This window comes from Gopherus flavomarginatus, chromosome 4 (genome assembly GCF_025201925.1).
Source record: "Gopherus flavomarginatus isolate rGopFla2 chromosome 4, rGopFla2.mat.asm, whole genome shotgun sequence".
Taxonomy (NCBI): Eukaryota; Metazoa; Chordata; order Testudines; family Testudinidae; genus Gopherus; species Gopherus flavomarginatus.
In genome coordinates, this window is record NC_066620.1 from 3,840,747 (window position 1) to 3,859,216 (window position 18,470).

General features: G+C 49.3%; 1 protein-coding gene across 3 annotated transcripts in view; it reads left to right on the top strand.

The window, feature by feature from the left end:
* TTBK1 (tau tubulin kinase 1) overlaps positions 1–18,470 on the top strand; it is a 154,488-nt gene that overhangs the window by 51,014 nt on the left and 85,004 nt on the right. For all 3 annotated transcript variants that reach the window (XM_050951172.1, XM_050951170.1, XM_050951173.1), the window contains exon 3: positions 2,653–2,800. In XM_050951172.1, the coding sequence (XP_050807129.1) occupies positions 2,653–2,800 (148 nt within the window). The remainder of the gene's footprint in view (positions 1–2,652; positions 2,801–18,470) is intronic.

Here is an 18,470-nt window from a genome sequence, read left to right on the forward strand (position 1 = left end):
CCCCTTCCCAGGGTGCAGTCTGTCTCAGTCCATCTCCCCCTCTGACTGCCCGCCAGCAGCCCTTTATAAGTGTAGCTGGACTGGATTCACCTGCTCTGGTCAGGGGCACTGGGCTTGGTCTATCCACAGGGACCAGCCTGTGAGATCCACATGACACATTCAGACTGTACATAACATAAGCTTTTACTTCTTAAAAATCAGTGTCTAGCCCTCGTGGTTGCAAAGAAAACCTTCCATGTGTGAACCAAAGGTAATCAATGCAGAGAGGTTTTACTGCATATGCAGATACGTTGAAATAATGCCTGAGATGTGCACACCTCCCCCTGCCCCACTAATGTCATTGGCATGTCCACAATGACACTTCAGTGCTGATATGAACGATTTCATTGCGGATCATTTTCATGGATGGAATGGAGGAGGGAGAGCAAGTTCAGCCTGGTAGCCATCAGAGGAGTGAGGCTCTGGAACAGCCTCCCCATAAGAGGAGTGGGGGCAAACCACCTAACCAGCTTGAAGATGAATCTTGATAAGTTACAGATGGGGTTATCTGATGGGGCTTCCTGTGAGAGCAGGGACTGGACCGGTGATTGCTGGCAGAGTAGTATTGTGACTTTTTAACGCTTGGCATCCAGGGCAGAGCTCAGAGCACTGGGTGTGATCGTGAGGGTGTCCAGCAGCAGAATGGGTTGGTTCTTGTTGCAGGCTGAAATACAAACTCTTTCGTTTTTTATTCTTGTGCCTGGCAATGCTAATGATCGCTCGGCTTTAACAGTGTCAGGATTTAAAGAGCCTGTTTCAAAGGAGCCCAAGGGAGTATTTTTCAAGAGTTGTGTGTTACCAGGCCTTGTTTCTACAGAGATGCCTTCCTCTCCCATTACTGTCTGTGAAACAAAGAAGCAGCATTGATGGCTAGACCCGTTAGCTCTGCAGTCTTCTCCCCTAGTGATGTCTAAAAAGAGTAGGCTGGCTAGAGAGGGAAAAGATTCTCCTGTCTAGGATCTCATCCATTTATTCTGCTAGGAGAGAGGTGGACAAAGTGCAGGACACAAACTTGGGCAATGGAGTCCATGCCGTCCCACATCTTACAAGGTACAGAAGAATGAGAATAACACAAGGAGTCATGATATCTTGGGTGCTGTTCCCCATTCTGCCACTGACTTACTGTATAGTCTCAGGCAAGTCCTTTAGCCCCTGAAAGCCTGCCTTAGTTTCCCCATCTGTAAAATGAGGATACCATGAACCTTCCTCTCAAGGGATTGGTGAGGTTTAATCAGATAGTCTTGGGAAGTGTGATAAATGTGTTATTAATATGGGATGTGGCCCAGGAAGGCTGATCCCAGCATGCTCTGCTCCCTCTTGATCTTCACACTTTCAGTGATGCTATTGGAGAGCTAGGGAGGCTCCCGGGTGAACAGCTATTTTCTTTCCATTGAATAGAGGGGAGCTGAAAGGAACTGGTGGTCCCAGGCCAGATGGTTCTCATTGGAGTCTGAGTCCTGTCTCTAGTAATGTTGGTGTTATGTATTGCTCCACTGTATAGCCTGCAAATTGCCTTCTCTTCACCATGTCCAGGGAAAATGGGGTATCCCCAGAAGTTGAATGGATGAGCAGCTGGCATAAGTTAGAGCAGCCTTAAGTCTGTTCTTACTTGTGCTGGGGTCTGGCCTGACACACATCAGCCCTAGATTGAGGGAGCACAAAGACCTTTTCCTTCCCCACTCTTCAGTTGCGCATAACAGGCAGACTGGGAAGCTGGGCAAATACTTCACTGTGCTTTGATGGGGTGGTCACATCGCAGAGCGGTTGGGAAGCTGGGCTGTTACCTCCCTGGGCAGCAAACGGGTGGTGTTGGAGACCATGGGTCTTGAACCCAGGTCCATGGGACTCATGGGAGCAAAATGCTCAATCTGCTACCTGCTAACAGCTGCTAAGACAGCAGCTGAACCTCAGCAGAGGATCCAGTCCTGGCACCAGATTGGCAGAATGCTGGGGGTCCCGATTGGTCCACAGCTTCTTTATAAACCCAGCACAGGAACAGGAAGTTGTCCATACAGCTGGGATCTGCTTGGCCCTGGGAGAATGTGTTGCTTGTGCTCCTGCTCCCCTGGCTTGACTCCCTTGTATCCCAACCTGGCCTGACTCTGGTTGTCATTAAGAACATAAGAATGGCCGCCACACTGTGTCAGACCAAAGGTCCATCTAGCCCAGTATCCTGTCTTCCGACAGTGGCCAATGCCAGGTGCTCCAGAGAGAATAAATGGAACAGGTAACTGTCAAGTGATTCATTCTCTGTGGCCCATTCCCAGCTTCTGACAAACAGAAACCACAGTTCTGTTGTTCAGCTCTCAAGTTTGTTTCCTGGTTCTGATCTCTTGGTAACCTGCATCCAGGCACTCGATTCTCGGTTTGTCCTCTGACCTCCTGGTATCCGACCTGGCCTGACTCTCCTAACTCCTGCTTTGACCACTAGCTCAGACCACTCATGTCCTGATTGTGACAGGTGGTCATGTCACAGGCAGCCTGGGGAATGGGCCCAGTACCTCCCTGCGCAGTGAAGAGGCTGGTGCCCTGCTCCTTCCTGCTGTGTGATGGTAAATGGACAGATGCGGTCTCGTCCATTTGTGCTAATCCCTGCTTTTGTGTTCTGTTTAGCTGAAGAAGATTGGTGGTGGTGGTTTCGGTGAGATTTATGAGGCAATGGATCTTCTAACCCGTGAGAATGTGGCCCTGAAAGTGGAGTCAGCCCAGCAGCCCAAGCAGGTCCTTAAGATGGAGGTGGCTGTCCTGAAGAAGCTGCAAGGTAAGATGGAAATGAACTGGTAACCAACTGATCTCTTCTCCAGCAAGTGTGTGTGATCTTTCAATTGCCCTGCCATGGCCAGGGTTGGAGGCCAAGTTGGCTCGTACTCTCTCTAAGCTTCTCCTACGGTCTAGCTGAGAGTGTGTTTGTGACATTCAGCTTTTCAGCACAGAGCTCTGTTATGCTCTGCATAGCGTTGGGCTTCCAGAGTCTGAGACCTCTTCCACTCAGCTTATCCAGAGCACCGTGTCCAGTTCTGGGAGAACATTTCCTCCAGGTCTCTGGAATCCAGACTTGTCACTGAAGTTTCTTTATGGGCATTTCATGAAGCTGTACCTGAGGTGAGCAGGCTCAGGTGTGGCAGGGTGGGTTAGGGTGAACCTCAAGTCTGAAGTACATAATTATAAATCAGCTTATATACCTAGTCTAAAACAGAGTAACACACGAGCATGACATTCTACATTGTATCACACGCTTTATGATTGGCTTACTGATTTTTATCAACCAATCCCTGCATAGATCATGACCTGTCCACACGCTGCAAGATGTGCTAGTTAGCAAAGCTGCAAGCTGGTCACACGTGACTCTTCTGCTGACTTGTTATTTACTAGCTACAGATGATTTATAAGGCCACTTGTGAATTCATGTTTTGTGCATTGTTAAGCTCTGTTTCCTTACTTCTGTTTTGTTCCACTGTTCACGCAAGGCCTGCATTTCCACTCCTTTTGTTTCTGTTTTAGTACAGCAGTGTTGGTTACTGTACAACTGTTAAAAGTACACTGACTGTCTGAACTACAGGGTGGAGGCTTCCTACTCTTCATAGCCCACAAAGGGTTAACTGCTCCTGCAGTGGAGGTGCCTATCTCATGATACTGTTTGGTTATGAGCTGGGTGATGGGTATCAACGGTTCCAAAGTGTCTTACTAACCCCTGGGTTTAGTTCTTCTGTTCCCTAAGCCAAATGAATTACAAGGCTGTTACTGCATATAGCACATGCAGTAGCCTTGAATACCTAACTAGTACTAACAGGGATTTTAAGATCCAGGAATACTGCTTTTAAATAAAGTGACCAGATGTCCCATTTTTGAAGGGACAGTCCCATATTTAAGCCCTCCTGCAGGTGTCCCGACTTTTTCTTAAAAACAGGCCAATTGTGCAGTATTTTCTGTCTCCCCTCCATCGGTACTGGCGGATCCTGCTGCTGGCTGGATCCCAGCTCGCCAGCCAGCCAGCCAGCCACCAGCGGTCAGCACTGGGGGGTCCAGTGGCCGACGATTAGAGTGGGTGTGTAAGGCTGGTGGTGGGGTGAAGATGCAACATGTAGGGAAAGCTGCTCCCCCTGCTGGTCTCTCAGTGCAGCCCCCGCTGTGTGCTGGCTTTTGGTCCGCAGGGCCCCGCCCTCGTCCCATTTCTGGCTGATGAGTGCGGGTAGGTGCCACACAGTGGCCATTTACATGCTTCCCCTCTCACTGTCCTCACGCTGCTTTGCCTCTTCACCCTCCCTACCCCCACTGCTCCTCCATATCCTCCCCCCCCCCCCCAGCGGGGCACATCCCGCTCCCAGCACTGTGCAGAGAACCAGCCCCTGGTCAGAGCTCTCAGCTCACCAACAGCCTGGCCAGCAGGCTCCTTCCTTCCTTCCTTCCTTCCCCCACTGCATCTGGCTGGGCAGGCACCCCTGGAAAGCCCAAGACCCTATGGCTCAGAGGAGCCGACCCTGCATGTGCCAAAGCCCTGCACGGTACTGGAACAGGGAAGCCTTCCCGCCTCTCAGCTAATCTCTGGAGTGGTGGGAAGCAATTTCCAACCTGTTCATGCTACAAACCTGCAGCTTCACAGCAGCCCTCTGGGCAGGGGTTTAGCACCCTTTTCACCCCTCACCCCTTGGGTCTGCCCCCAGGGAGCATGGAGCTGCTCCGTCCCCTAGGCACCCTCCCCTGCTGAGCCACATCTCTGGGCGGGTTCACTGAAGTCCCTGCAGTCAGGGTCCCTGGGCCTTGGTGCACAATGCATCCTTAGGGCTTAAGCCCTTCTTGCCCACGCTATATCCAGGAGGGACAGGAGGTAGCTGGGTTATGTCAGTGGCCAGCAGCAGCCTAGAGGTGTTAACTGCCTTTCGACACTGTGCGGGCAAGAAGGGACAAACTGCTTCCAGCCACGGGGCACACAGGCCAGGTCATCCCTCCACTGCCCCTCTCCACTGTGGCTGGAAGCAGCTCCCATCCCTTCCCTCCCGCACAGTGCCGAAAGGCTGCTGCTGGCCACATTCTAGTGTGAACCCTGGCAGAAATCTGAGGAGGGGGGACATGTGACCCTGCGTGCCCCCCCATTTGTTGCCTCGGGAAGAAGTGGCATCAGGTACTGGAAGAGGTGGGTCCTTCCCAGGGGCCTAGCCAGGCATGGTGGGCGGAGGGCGCCAGGCAGGGAGGGGAAGGAAGGTCAGTCGGTCACACCTCTCCCCCCCGTGCGGGAGAGGTTTGCAGGACTGTGTGTATGTGTGTGTCACCTCTCCCTGTGTGTGTGTGGGGAGGTTGAGTGTGCATGTCACCCCTCCCTGTGTGAACCCTAAAGCCTTAAAGATAAAAAGGCAAATAAAAAGAATCCAGCTACGCAGTATTTCTTTTTAACGGAGGCTCAGTCAACTTGATGTTAATTTGAACGTTTGTACTGCATAGTTCTGATTGATTGCCGCTGAACTTGCTTGAATATGAGTAATTTTACCAGGTGTCCTGTATTCAGCATAGGGAAATATGGTCACCCTACTTTTAAAGCATCCTTCTACAGTTTTAACTTTCCCTATATTTTACTTACTATATCCCCTAACAGTTTGTATATTGTGTTTTTATCTATCACCATAACAAATTCAGCACATTCCCTGGGCCCATACCGGAAGTGATCCCCATCAGCCACCATACAACACTCGCCATTCCCAGCATATGTAGATTTTACAGCACCAACTTCCCATTGTCTCAACCATATTGTGTGATCTGTAGACTGTGCCCCGCAGAGTGAACCCACATGCTGGTGACCCTGTCTGTAAGACATGACACCTCTTAGGCCACGTCCAGACTAGGGTATTAAAATCGATTTTAGATATGCAACTTCAGCTACGTCAATAACGTAGCTGAAGTCGAATTTCTAAAATCGAGGTACTCACCCGTCCAGACGGCACAGCATCGATGTCCACGGCTCTCCGTGTCGATTCCGGAACTCCGTTCGGGTTGATGGAGTTCCGGAATCGATGTAAGCGCGCTCGGGGATCGATACATCGCATCCAGACTAGACGCGATATATCGATCCCCGAGCAATCGATTTTAACCCGCCGATGCCGCGGGTTAGTCTGGACGTGGGCTATGTGTCTCTCAGGTTCCAACAACAGAACAAGTCTGGGGCTTTCCAGACCTTGTCATTTGTTTGCAACAATATTTGAGGAGGCAAAACAAACTCCTTCCACACCACATGTGCTACAGTGACTTCACATTTAACTTCATGGTATTGGGTCTTTGTTAATTTCCTTATCCGGAACCAACTGGTGTCCTCTCTCTCGTACTGCACATTTAACTTTTCTGTGGCAATAAAACAGGGCAAGCTTTCTTGTTGCATATTACTTAAGGCTGGTCTTACTTTGTATAGCATGTATCCCCCGCACTGCACTCTGGTGAAGCACAGGGATTCAATCCTGTACTTCCTTGAAAGCCATTACAATATCATGTATATTATATACAGCTAACAAAGCTTAATGAATTCTTGGTTTTGCTCATTCAGTGGATGTGAGATGTTTGTGGCTATCTTCTGTCAAAATGCTTGGTCACATTCCCACAGCATCGTAGTGTCAGCTGGGTTTCAGTGACATGTCAGTTGGAAACAGTCCGGTTCTTGTGCTAGTCTTATTAAGTGTCTTTTGTTGTAGTTGCTGCTCCCCCTTGGACAGTTTACACCATTCTAAGGTAGACACTGGTGTTCAGAAAGTCCTTTCAGCAGTTCTTAATCATATTGCCCCAACCGTCAGTGGGCACAATCCTTTAGGTAACTGCTAATTTGTAAAATTCAATAACACTGACACATAATGAAATTGAACATTTCTGTACAATATTTCCCCTGGTAGATTTTAACCCTAAATGATGGACCTGTTTGCAGTCTAAGACACTTTAATCTGTTTTGTTTTGTTTGTTTTGTCTTACAAAACTCTACCATATAGTTCTTGTGTTTATTCCTTTAGGGGAATTTTTTTACACCACAGTTAAACAAGACTTTTGAATACAGTTTTCAACAGGAAATGTTGCCATGTTTGTGAATGGGCAGGGCATTAGTCGAAGTTGCTCCATCATCCATAATTAATAACCTGTTAAAAGAAAACAGGATTTGGGTGGCACTTTCCAACGGTGGCTGGGCTTCACTGATTTTCCTTGGCTCTGGGTTGGTTTCAAAACACATAGGATTTGAATTAAATACCACGTTCACACTTCTTTTACCCCTGTCACTGTATACACTGCATGTTCCATAGGAATGCTTACTGCTTTCATAAGTCATTTCCGTTTTTCACTTGCCATAACATTATACTAGTGATGTCAATTTAATTATATATACACTTCCACCCCGATATAACGCTGTCCTTGGGAGCCAAAAAAATCTTACTGCATTATATCAAACTTGCTTTGATCCGCTGGAGTGCGCAGCCCCCTCCCCCCGGAGCGCTGCTTTGCGGCATTATATCTGAATTCATGTTATATCAAGTCGCATTATATCGGAGTAGAGGTGTATAATACATTATTAATATTTTTCTGCCACTGTTTCAGCTGTTGCTTTATTACTGAAAAAGAGATCCAGCGTCTATCCTTGTTCTGGCCACCCTTTGAGTCCCTATTTTCATGTATTAATTTATAGTTAAAGTTTATAACCAAATTTTTTAAAAATATTAAATCATTATAAAAGCATTGAGGTGCCCAACATGTTAACGACCAAAGTTAAGGCTGCCAGGAGATGTTGGCTGCTGCCCCAACAGAGTTTGAGTCAGCTTTGCAACTCTGAATGAAAGATTTAGCTAGATTTGTAGTGGAATCTTTTAAAAGCCAATTTATTTCATGCTTACGTTTTACATTTCCTTTTTAAACAGTTTTTTAAAAAAATCTGCAGTCCCTTGCTGTGCTGCAAACAGTTTGAGACCAAATAAATATTTTAAATTTGCTCGGCTTAGCCTTGCCAGCTGAGCCTCTGAACCTTCTTCTTTCCTAAAATGGTTTTACACGCCTGCTGTCTTCCCTTTGTAAATGGCAAATTATGAGCAGATGCCATCACATTTCTAAACTGCAATTCGATTTGTATATTTAAGCTTTGCACAGGCGAACTCTTTTGGCCTGGGCTCTGATAACTGCTGTATCCTAGCCACATTTTATTTTGCAGCTGTTTTTACTCCCTTATTTTCCTTCCATGTCTCAGCTGTCTGAGACGTTAGTAAGCTAATTGTAACACTTCCAGTTTTTCTTTTCCGGCTGGCAGTATTTCTGTTTTAACTTGCTACATGTTTCCTCCATTTTTTCCCCTTACAATCTGTTGTTTGGGCTGATCAGCGCCCCTGGTGTTGCTCTAAATTATTTTTCTACACAACTGTATCCAGGTTACAGACACACTAGTACACTCAGAAGCAGTGAAGCCATATAGAAATCCCTATTTCTGTTTCAATCATTTTGACTAAATAGTCCATAGTCAAATGATCTTGTCTGCCTGCCTGCAGCAGTCATTTATACTTTATTATTTACAGACCATTACTTGGAGAAAAGGGTTCATTTTCCTTCAGAGTGGCTGTTAAAGGCTCCTGGAGACAAAAACATATCAGTAATCACCACCTGTCCTCTTGTATCATTGACTGAGGGTTCCACCAGTCGTGACTATCCAGAGTTGTACTGACATAACTGGGTTTTATTATTAAACTTTTGAACACTTCTACTTTTAACACTTCTACTTCCACTTTGTAACACCTCCACAATCCAACGATTTAGTTCCCTCTGAGCTATGCAGTGTTAAATGGTGCAATCCTTCCTTTATAACTGCCCAGACCTTTTCCTTAAATCACTTACCTATCTCTCAAAGTGACACATTTCGCAGTGATTTTTCTTGCAGGCTTTGAGCTTATCTTTGTAGTTTTTTTGCACATATTCTTTAGCTACAATTGCTGCTCCTCCATGTTTGTCCATGGGTCTTATTCTTTAAAGCTCCAGTGACATTCAAGAGACCTTTGCTGTGTCCTGCTAGTAATTCTTTTCCATAGATAGCTAAATTACCGCTCTCTATTTCTCTTAGCTTACGGAATTTTTCTTAGGAGAGAACATGTTTTTTTTCTTATTATTTTTAAAATGCTGCTCCACTTACTGGAGTTCCATTTTTCCACTCGTTCCCAGTCTCCTGTCACTTTTCTGGGGAGTCCAAAGGGTCTGCCCTTGGATTTAATCCAACCCTCCAGTGAGGTACTGGCTTCTCCATACTTTAACCCTTTCAGTTTCATTTCCCTTACCGTGAGCCTTGCTGCCTAACACAAAGGGGTGCATTACCGGACAGGGAAATCCCAGGTTTACTCTGGACTCATCACTGAAGGTATTTTACCTGCTTTAGACAAGTGGATCCTGGCACAAAATGTTGGGATTCCCTCAGACCTTTTCCACTCGTCTTATCCAGAGTGCGTCTTCCAGTTCTGGGAGAACATTTCCTGCAGCTCTCTGGAATCCAACACTTGGCTGGAATCTAGACTCGTTGCTGAGGTGTCTTTGCTGGCATTTCATGGAGAGCCACACGTGATGTGATCAGGCTCAGGTGGGGCATGGTGAATTGAGGGGCACCACAACTCCAAAGTACCGCTCTGCAAATCAGGTTATATGCCTATTCTAAACAGACTAGCACATGCGCATCACATTCTGCATTGTATCACATGCTTGACAATTGGCTTATTGATTTTGTGACCCAATCCCTGTACACATCATGAACTATCCTTATGCTGCACTATGTACTGGTCAGCAACAGTGCATCTGTGAGTTTATCATGCATGACCTTACTTATCATTTCTCTACTAGCTATGTATTATTTACAAGGCCACTTGTGAATTCACGCTTTGTGCACTGTTAATCTCTGTTTCCTTACTTCTGTTTTCTTCCATTGTTCATGCAAGGCCTGCACACAGGGTACGTCTACACAGCAAAGAAAAACCCACAGCTGGCCTGTGCCAGGCGGTTTGGGCTGCTGGACTATTTTCATTGCTGTGAGGACTTCTGAGCTCCGGCTGGAGCCTGGGCTCTGGGACCCTTCCACCTCTCAAGGTCCTGGGTTCCAGCCCGAGCCCAGAAGTCTACACAGCAATGAAACAGCTCCGCAGCCTGAGCCCCACTAGCTCGGGTCAGTTGGCACAGGCCAGCTGTGATATGTCGTTGCTGTATAGGCATAATCACAGTGGCCACTATCTTGCTCACTGAACTTGCACCCCTGGAAGTAGATGAGCTGAGTTTAGGCACTGATGGTTAACGTGCCCCAATAGGCTGTGAGAACAGCAGGGAAAGGGGTGAACCTGAGAGGTGGAGGAGGTGGGTGACCCTGATTACACAGTGAGGAATGAGGCCTAAGATGTCTGACCAAGATAGAGAGAGAAGACTGGGCTGCTGTCTCCCAAAGCGCCAGAGCAGTGGTGGTGATGACCAAACCCATGCTGAGGAGTGTAGGGAATTCCAGGTGCTGCTGAACGAAAAGTGACAGCACTAAGGGCAGAGGTAGGGGACTGGGCAGAGAACAAGTAACTGGCTGATGTTGGTGGCCTCAGAGGTGCGAGGCTTGGCTAGTGTGGAGGAAGGTTTTGGAGTCAGACTGCTGCAGCCTGCTCTGATGGCAGGTGACTGTCTGCATTATACTGACTCCCTTTAAAGAGATGGCGCCTCATTTAGACTAAGATTGCTTTACAGTGCTAGTCTGGCACGATAAACGAGGGGGTCAGGCCCAGCTTTGTACGGAGAAAGTTAGCAAAGTTTGTAAGTCAGCAGGGACTGATAGGAGGTTTCTGTTAGCTTGGCTACAGCCTCAGTTCCACTCTACACATTAAACTGGCGATGGAGTTGGCCTGCCCCAGGGCTGATAGGGAGAGGAAGGTGAGAGTGAATGTACTAATGTGTGTTTGCATACAGAGAAGAGGGGGTTGAGGTGGAAGGGCTGCCCTGCAGCTCGTAAAGATTTACTAGGCCAGTGAGACACAATTTGGTACCATAGAGTTTGGGGGAGAAGTACTTTGGGTAAGGACGCCAGCAATAAACCGTCAGTGGTATTGGCAACAGACTGCCATGGCCAGGGAAGGGGGGAATGAGGAATTCTGCACCAGCTTCCAAGGACCTCGGTGTGGTGTGCAGGAACTGGCAAGAGCTCTGCTTTACTCTGTGTCCACCTCCACCTGGCTGTGCATAACAATCACAAGAGCTTCCTCGTGCCCCGCCCACACTCTGGCTGGGAAGCTCAGCCCTTCAAGTCACAGTCTCCCAGCCCAGACTCAGTAACTGGGACCCTTAAAAACTGAACTGAACACACCACACAGCTACAAATATTGATAACCCCCCTAGGTACTAAACTCACCACCAGTGCTCAGCTAGACTCTGCCTTTTGTTAAACGCTCTAGCACAGTGGTTTTCAAACTTTTTGTACTGGTGACCCCTTTCACACAGCAAGCCTCTGAGTGTGACCCCCCCTTGTAAATTAAAAATGGGGGGGGATAATTTAATTTAATGGGGGCTTGGGGCTATCAGCCCCACAGAGCTGAGAGCTCACAACCCCCATGTAATCACGTTGTGACCCTGAGGGGTCACGCCCCCCACTTTGAGACCCCCTGCGTGAGTGAGTCTGCAACCACTGTATCACTTGGGTTTGCAAATCATACCTTTGTGGCAGAAAAAATCATCTCTGAGAATACAGAGGATGGGATGGGTGTGTTGGGGGGAGAGAGTGAGTGAGGGAATTACTCTGTAGCCTGGTAGGGCTAGGCCATACACCTGTGAGAAGTCTCCCTGCTCCAGTGTCTCACTAATTATTTATCCAAAGTAAAACACTTCAGCAGGAGCCCCACATCAGACTATCCCGTAGCCCTGTGGTTAGAGCACTCCCTTGGGAGGGGGAAACCCCTATTTAAATCCCTTCTCCCCCATCAGGCAGGGAACCTCGGTCTCTGACATCCCAGGTGAGTGCTCTGCTTGGCTAAAAGTTATCAGGTGAGCACCCCCACCTCCTTGGCCGGGTTTTGAGTGGGATCCAGTTCGGTAAGCATGATCAGAGGACACCGAGTGGATCTGGCCTCAAAGGTGAGATAAGTGCTCCTCCACCTGCCTTCCCTGGTTTGTGAATCGCAGTGGGGCTTAGGCGGGAGATAGGGGCCTGGATGCCTAACAGGAGGCAGCAGAGCATGTGCCCAGAGGCAGGGGCAGAGGGAACTTTCACCCTGAACGTTTAGGCACTGAGTGAACTTAGGCACCTACAGGGGTAGGTGGCAGCCAAGTGAGGGCCTTGGAGATCTCAGTGGCACCTAACCTGGGACTCAGGTGTCTAAGTCCCTTTGTGGAGCTGGGCCTCAGTGCTTAAGGAACTTGCAAGAGATCTCTCTATTCTGTGTCTGGTTCCAACAGGCTGTGCGTAACAACAAGTGCTTCACGGTGCCCCACCCAGCCTCTGCCCATGGCCAGCCCCTACATCAGTCCACAGACCACACTCAGAACAGCTCACTCCTCTGTTAATGGAGTGCTTTAATGTCCTTGGGAAGGCAGGTCAGCTCAGCTCCCTCCACATCATGTCCCTGCCCCTGCACCTGGGCAGCGGTAGGAGGGCCGGGACTGGGGAGTCCCTGTGGGAGTGTTTTTGGGAGTGGTGGTATCTTTGGCAGAGTCCACTCAGGACTGTGAAGACCCTCTGCTCCCAAGGCGGGCCTGGGGCAGTGGAGAGGCAGAACGATGCTGCTAAGTGGCAGGGCTTCAAAGCTGGGGCAGAGGCAAAGTGCCTGGTGCACACACCCCTGTGCCCCTGGCAGCTCCCCCGAAGTCTGCTGGGTTGGACAGCGGAGCTGTTGCCAAGTTGTCAGGGAGGGGAGCCGCCCACCACTCCTCACCTCCGGACTGAACAATCCTAAGGAAAGACCTTGAAATGCCTTCCAGATCCCAGTCCCTCTCCCACAGCTTCTCTTGGGAGAAGGGCCGTCTGGCGTCTAGGTAACAAATACAACTGAACACAGTGTTCCCAAAAATAGAGAGAGTCCAGCCAGAGGAGACGCCACTCTGGGCCGCCAAGGGGAGTCTGAGTGATCATGTCAGGAGGATAAGCAAGCTTGGTAGCACCCATCACACATACAGAATGGGAAGAGACTGTCTAGGAAGGAGTATGGCAGAAAGAGATCTAGGGGTCATAGTGGACCACAAGCTAAATATGAGTCAACAGTGTGATACTGTTGCAAAAAAAGCAAACATGATTCTGGGATGCATTAACAGGTGTGTTGTAAACAAGACACGAGAAGTCATTCTTTTGCTCTACTCAGCGCTGGTTAGGCCTCAACTGGAGTATTGTGTCCAGTTCTGGGCACCACATTTCAAGAAAGATGTGGAGAAATTGGAGAGGGTCCAGAGAAGAGCAACAAGAATGATTAAAGGTCTTGAGAACATGACCTATGAAGGAAGGCTGAAGGAATTGGGTTTATTTAGTTTGGAAAAGAGAAGACCGAGAGGGGGCATGACAGGAGTTTTCGGGTATCTAAGAGGGTGTCATCAGGAGGAGGGAGAAAACTTGTTCACCTTAGCCTCTAATGATAGAACAAGACACAATGGGCTTAAACTGCAGCAAGGGAGATTTAGGTTGGACATTAGGAAAAAGTTCCTAACTGTCAGGGTAGTTAAACACTGGAATAAATTACCTAGGGAGGTTGTGGAATCTCCATCTCTGGAGATATTGAAGAGTAGGTTAGATAAATGTCTATCAGGGATGGTCTAGACAGTATTTGGTCCTGCCATGAGGGCAGGGGACTGGACTCGATGACCTCTCGAGGTCCCTTCCAGTCCTGGAGTCTATGAATCTGTGAATCCCAGGCTGGGTGAGGTCTGCATACAGTCTGGTGGCATGGGCAAGGGTCTGAGATTTCAGTACAGTAAATGATAAGGAATTAAACCCTGAGTCCAGTTCTACCCTCAGTTATGCACTTGCAACGGCCCTGAAGCTAACGGGGAAGAGGTGACTATGTCTGGCTGGGGAGGCGGCTGCTACCACAGCGCAGCAGGGAGCAGTGTGGAAAGCAATCCATGTGAAAGAAAGCACGAGGGGCAAGCAGCGGCCAGTGTGGTGTCATGAGGGACCAGGCAGGGGAAATGCCACTGCTGAAAAGGGGGAAGAAAGGAAGCAAACTGAGTTAAGGCTTGAGAGGGAAGCAGAAAGGTCAGTAGAGGAGGCAGGCTGAAATGGCGCTGACAGAGGGCTTACAGGGGCTTTCACAGATATATCCGGGGGAGAATGCACTCCAGTAAACGAACAGGGGTGTGGAATTCCGCGGGGTAATGTGGCTGAAGAAAAGTAATCAAGAGATTTGGACAATTGTGAATGAATGGAGAGGCTGTGATTGAGTTATTGATGCAAAGCAGGGAGGGAAATCCTTGAATGCTCACGTGGCACGGACTGTCATTTCTGACAGTTATGTGAAGGGGTGGGGGACAGGAAGGGGCTGAGTTGTAGGGGGTTGGTGGACTGTTTTAGAAAGATTTTAAATTGTGCCTAGTGATGCAAAGCGGTGTTACTGTCCTGCTGCTTTTCCCGGTGTCCATAGTGACGCCTGGCAGCCTGGCACTGGGGACAGACCAGGCAAGAGGCAGCAGTGGAGAGGACAGGAGGATGGGGTAGGGGCTGGCGACATGGAGCTGGTGACAGCCCAGTGGGGAGAGGAGGAAGCAGGCTCAGGATTTGTTAATGGATGTACACCAGGAGTCATTGAGGGGAAGGCAATAGAGGTGGGCTGTCTAGGATGGATATGGTATTATAGCTGGGATGCTGTGCTGCCAGCCACATGGTGGTTCTTGGGGAGGCTTCTGCACATTCACACTAGTAGGTGGTGTCCTGTAGCCCCTTCAATGCCTACACGCTCCCCCTCACAGCCTCTCGCTCTCCAGACACAAGGGTGTGAGAGGGGCCTGATGGCAGTGCGCAGCCCCAGTGCAGCTCTCCCGTTTTAGCAGCACTCTCTAGTGCCCGTATCTGTACCTGCACAGTCATGAGGAAGGTTCCAGTGGTATCGGTGATGTCAGTGCATTCCTCAGGACTCTCAGTGCTGTTGCTGGGATCCCGTAGCCCATCTGCCTGACTCTGAGCAGGGGGCTGCCTGTGAGGAGATCACACCCTCTACTTTGCCTGCCTAGGGGAAGCACAGTTCTCTCCATAGGGCCTTGCCCCAAGGCCAGGCGGAGCAGACAGAATCTCCTATAGGCACCACTCCTACAGGAGGAGACCTACTGGCCCTTGAGTTTTGAGGGAAGGCCTTTGTGGGAACCATAAGGCCCTGTCCTTGGCTCTCAGCCCCACTTTAGGGGGCCAGGGGAAAGGCTCTTCTGCCCAAACTGACACCTACTTCTTGATCTGGAACCAGGACCCGGGGTGAGGCAAGTTCCCCCTCTGGGTCAGTTCTGCTCGAGATAGAGGTACTGTGGGTCAGAACTCAGGGCTCCTCAGTGCAGGCAGCAGCCTCTCCTGGTCCTTACTGCAGTAGAAGACAGGCCTGGGTATGACGCTCCAGTGCCAAAGGGTTCCACAGCATCTCGAGATTCCAGGACCATGATGGATGCGACAGGTCTACCACCAGGCTTCATGGCCCTCTGATTGCTGGCAGCATGTTCAGTGCTCGGATCCAAGGAGAAACGTTGGAGCCTGGCTGTGACCATCCAGCATCAGTGTCTCCTTGGACTCTCCCTACCTCTCCTAGACATGAGGGATCTCTGGTTCCAGGCTCTGTCCAGCCTGGTCTGACCTCCCCATCCTCCTTCCCCCATCTCTGCCTAATTTGAGTGGTCACCCTCTTCAGAGCTGGATTTTTCCCCTTTGTTGTGGCTCTGGGGGTTGTCTGAGCTGGCCTCAACACCATCTGGAACAGATTTTGAAGCTCATCCACTCTGACAGCCCACCCCTAGATCCACTGGGCCTTACAAGGCCCACCAACTGTTCCATCTAGAGGGAATTCCCCATGGCATTCCTGGTGGGGTTGCACCTGCCTGTTCCCCTTGGATTTACTTAGGCATCACTCAGACTGTATAAGGAGGGTTGAGAGCCATTCATCTGCTTCCCCCAGTCCTTCAGAGAAGGTGCCTTCTCAATCTCCTGCTCGACTCGCAGCCTCCCAGGCAGCCGGACTTTGTGCAGCCTGCTGAGGTAGTGAGTGTGGATCTCCATACAGACGGTGATGCTGTGGCTTCTCCCACCTCACCCACAGAGTAGTGCAGGGTCCCCCATGGCTGCCTGGGACCTGGCAGCAGAGCAGCAGCCAGTGGTGGTATCACTGCACTGAAGCAAAGGAGGGTAGACACACAGATGGTACACAATAGTAAATGAAAGTAAAAACCAGCTTGCCCAAGAAGCAGAAGGGTGCCCATTGGGAGATCAGCAAGGGGCCTTGCACGTCTGTGGCATTGTCTTCCATCTTCTGCACTCCTTGTCATGTGTGCAAGCAAATCTTACTACTGACATGGGTGACTGCAAGTTGACCCAGGGTTGGGAGGTCAGTCTTCATGTGAATTCATCCCCATTCCCTGGCAGATGTGCTGTATGGCATGGGTGGTGCCTTTCTCCTCCTCCCTGTCTTCACTTAGTACCATAAACCACTGTGGCACTGTGACAGAGTACACCCCTGTGTTCACTTCCTCACACTACTGTAATAATCTTTGTACAGAGTATGCCTTGTAAGGCAACATTTGAAAACTCACAATTGGCTGGTCAGTATCGTCCTGGTAAAATATGTGCAGCAACATTGTGTGGGAAGTTATACGATTCCCTTGCATGGTCTTATTAGCACATGTTCCAAGTCCCAGCGCCCTGCCCAAACAGAGGTTGGCAAACAGGTCTGTCCTAAACAAAAGAAGGTGTGTTCTGCTTAACTTGCATTTAAGCAGTAAACAGAGTCCTCAAGCAGGAAGAGAAGACAAAGGAAGTGCAAACAGGTAAAAAACCAGCAGGGAACATCCTTCCACGTAGACTCTTTGGCGCCTGGGTCTCAGCTGGAAATGTTTTTCAGGAGAGGGACTGAAACTGTAAAAAGGAGGGACAAACACCCCAAGACACCCCCCTCTCTCTCCCTGCCCATCGCATTCACTGCATTTGAAGAGACGAAGGAAGCAGCCACTGGACTCAGGGAGTGGTCTGGCCTAAAGAATCTAATGTAATTTGTCAAGTTAGGCATCAGTAAACGTTTTATCTTTATTTTTCTTGTAATCATTTCTGGCTTTTATGCCTCATTACTTGTGCTCATTTCAAATCTCTCTCTTTGTAGCTAATAAACTTGTTTCGTGTATTATCTAATCCAGTGTGTTCACGTTAAAATGTCTGGTTAACTCTATTTGGGGTAGCAAGTTGTTACCATAGTATTCCTTTAAAGGAAAAACAAAGTATCTCCATACTGCCAAGGAGAGGGCTGGGCAGTGCAGGGCATATGCTCCTGGGGGAAAATCTGGGACTGGGAGTGTTTGGGGTCATTTTTAAGGCTGGTAAGAGCCAAGGTGTGGCTGGCTGGCGGCAGCACACAGAGACTCCCTAGCTGGGAGTGACTTACCGGTTGGAGGCTGTTTGTGAGCAGTGAGACATTGTAAAGGGTACCCCAGGTTACAGGGCAGGGTTGACACAGCTACTCATTAGTCTGGATTGGACTTCAGTATGGCACAGGCATGTGTATTGCTTTACAGGACCAGGCTTCTGCCCAGCGAAGATGAGTCGGTGTCAGACCCAGATGGCCATCAGCCGTGGGTAGGGGAGGGCATGGAGAAGTCCGGAGTTGCAAAGGGAAGGATCACCTCTTGTGGTCCCCTTGCTAGTTCCCTTCCTCCCACATGCACAGAGCCTGGCTCTGGGGAGTGGGTCAGGGTGAGTTCCCTGCCCCTGGACCGGGGAATGGTCCCAGTGAAGCTGCCCTCCAGAGTTTGCGATGGGCATGTATAACGAAGGAAAGGAAGGAGCAGAGTTTTCTTTTTCTCATTTGTCAGGATGGCCCCTGTGACTGCGAGAGGAGTTGACTTTCCTCATTTCCTGAACCTCTGCGCCTGCTTTGGAATGCTGGCAGAGGGAGACAGGGCTGCTCGGTGTCATGATACTTGGCTGTCACTTTCCAGAGCAGATGGGACACTTACAAAATGGCAGCGTTTGTTATGGAAAGTTACAGTACTGAGTCCCTTGGGGCATTCCTGCAGGGGCAGAGTTAAGGTTGTTTGTGGGGGGTATGTGAGAAGCCTTACCTTATCTCTGTTTCCTGACTTTGTTAAATGTCTGGGGTTTGTTGTTGCTCTGTTTAGGGTTTGCACATGTCTTGAGTACCTGTGCTTTAATCTGACCCTGGTGGTAGCAATCTTCACTTCACTTTAGCTATATGCCATGTGTAACCCCAATGGATTTATCCCCTTTGCCCTTCTCTGTGCTCCTGCGGGGAGGAGCTGTTGTAAAC